Below are 2,406 nucleotides of genomic sequence, written 5' to 3'. Positions count from 1 at the left end.
CTAAAAGAAATGGAAAAACTTTCAAAATACAAAGACCTGGAAATAGAGATAACTCGAATGTGGAATCTAAAAACAGAAACAATTCCTATCATAGTAGGTGCCTTAGCTATAATAAAAAAATATTCAGACAAATACATAACAAAAATACCAGGACTTACAAATATATATAACATACAGAAAATTGCACTACTGGGCACTGCACATATCCTACGCAAAGCGCTTTCAATACAGTAACCATAAGAACACCACAGCAAACCACAGCACATACCCAAGGCGCACAGAGCTGCGCTCGGTAGTGAAGTGAAAGCACGTTATAAAAATAAAACTACTGAACAATAATAATAATAATAATATTGATAAAATGCTTGTGGCCAAAATGATGCAAAATAATACCTTAATGTGTTTAGTTTTTACCATTTTATGTTCAGAGTGAAAATCCCACAAGAGTTAAATTACCTTTTCCTTCTCTTGTATCAATGAAATATGTTCCAGTTACGAATTAGAACTCTTTAATCAATCATGCCACTTACCTTACTAATTTATAGTATTGTTCTAAGGTAAAGACTTATTTTTATTATTATCATGTGTTTACATTTGTATCTGTCTGCACATGTGAGTGTGTCCATATGTTTAGTATGTGTGTCCCATGTGCATGTATATTGAAGACCATCATAGAGAATGATGTCACTTATTATATTTCTTCATCAAGTCATTTCACATCTTTCTTCAACATGTTATTTCAATTATTTAAATGCATCTGATCATTTCAGTTCAAGGTAATTGCTAAAGACGGAGGCTGGAATCCAAAAACAGCAGAAGCAAGCATTACCATAAATGTCACCAAAGTGATACAATCTGGTGGGAAAATGGGTTTTGTCCAGCCAGTCTATTAGTAAGTTGTCTATGCTATCAACACTTTTCAACTTTGAATATGTAATTTTTATGAACTTTATACAATACTTTCTAATCACCCAATACTGTAATTATAAATACAATATTGGATAATCAGAAAGCATTGATCTCTGCAGGTCTTTTCAGTTTCTATCAATTTCAGTATGAGATGTCTTACTTTTCCATACATACTCTTGCAGTTGAATTGAATTAATTAGTCTTGGTTAACATTCTTATGCTCTACCATAAAATCACAGAATTTACAACATCAAAGAAGGAAAAGAGATTTATTCCAATAAAGACACTTACACAAAATATATTCTACATAAATCTTGGGGTAAGAAATTAGTCATAACATAACTGGAGACCTACATCTATTAACATGTGTGAGCATGAGGCAAAACATAATTCTATTCTAACACTGCATTATGACATATGCATTACTGGTAAAATATTATAAAAGCAGAACAATGGTGAGAAGTAACTCTCCACTTTATCAGAGTAAAAGGGTAATGACCCCCTTTGATCATGACTGACCATGGAATTGCACCTAGAAAGTTCTCTGGGGTACAAGTCAGGGCAACGTTGTTTATGGAAGACCAACAGTCGCTCATGCATAACAGCCTCCCCTCTCCATGCTACCGATGTTATCCAAGGGAAGGGCAAAGGCCAATACAGCTTGGTATCAGTGACATCACAACTCATTTTACAGATGGGTGAACTGGAGCAACATGAAATAAAGTATCTTGCTCAAGAACACAACTCAGCATGGTCTGAAAATCGAACTAACTACTTCATGATTGTGAGCCTGATGCTCTAACCACTAAGCCATGCAACTTTGAGAAAAACATGTCTAACTTATAAAAGAATTGACGACGTATTGAACTAAAGAATTCTTTAATATGCCATAGTTTTTTCAGAAGAATTTGTGAAAGTGAAGTTAGATAAATCCTAAAAAGGAAAACTGAAGGTCATTAAATCTGAGAGGAAAAGAAATATCAAAGTTCAATGCAGCAGAACATTTATGGTACAATAAGGCAAATGATTTGCTATTAACAACATAAGCGAAATCATGATGGCACCTGTACCAGTGGAGCACTAAGAGCACCGTCCGAGCTTGATCATTGCCAGAGCAGCTGTCTGGCTTCAGTGCCGGTGGCACGTAAATAGCACCAGCATGATCATTATCAACGTCGCCTTTCCTGGCACTTGTGCCAGTGGCACGTGAAAAGACATTCAAGTGAGATCGTTGCCAGTGCCAATGGACTGGCTCCTGTGCAGGTGACACGTAAAATACACCATTTCAAGTGTGGCCGTTGTCAGTAAGACATCCGAGGGAGATCGTTGCCAATGCCCCTGGACTGGCCCTTGTGCAGGTGGCACGTAAAATACACCATTTCAAGCGTGGCCATTGCCAGTACCTGCCTGACTGGCCCTCATGCCGGTGGCACGTAAAAGCACCCACTACACTCTCGGAGTGGTTAGTGTTAGGAAGGGCATTCAGCTGTAGAAACT

General features: G+C 37.2%; 1 protein-coding gene across 1 annotated transcript in view; it reads left to right on the top strand.

Annotated features, from left to right (window-relative positions):
* LOC128247899 (cadherin EGF LAG seven-pass G-type receptor 2-like) overlaps window positions 1-2,406 on the top strand; it is a 64,481-nt gene that overhangs the window by 22,946 nt on the left and 39,129 nt on the right. Inside the window, exon 14 of the mRNA XM_052968225.1 lies at window positions 771-892. Coding sequence (XP_052824185.1) covers window positions 771-892 — 122 coding nt within the window. The remainder of the gene's footprint in view (window positions 1-770; window positions 893-2,406) is intronic.

This window comes from Octopus bimaculoides, chromosome 5 (genome assembly GCF_001194135.2).
Source record: "Octopus bimaculoides isolate UCB-OBI-ISO-001 chromosome 5, ASM119413v2, whole genome shotgun sequence".
Lineage (NCBI taxonomy): Eukaryota > Metazoa > Mollusca > Cephalopoda > Octopoda > Octopodidae > Octopus > Octopus bimaculoides.
This window is presented reverse-complemented; position numbering and strand designations above follow the sequence as displayed.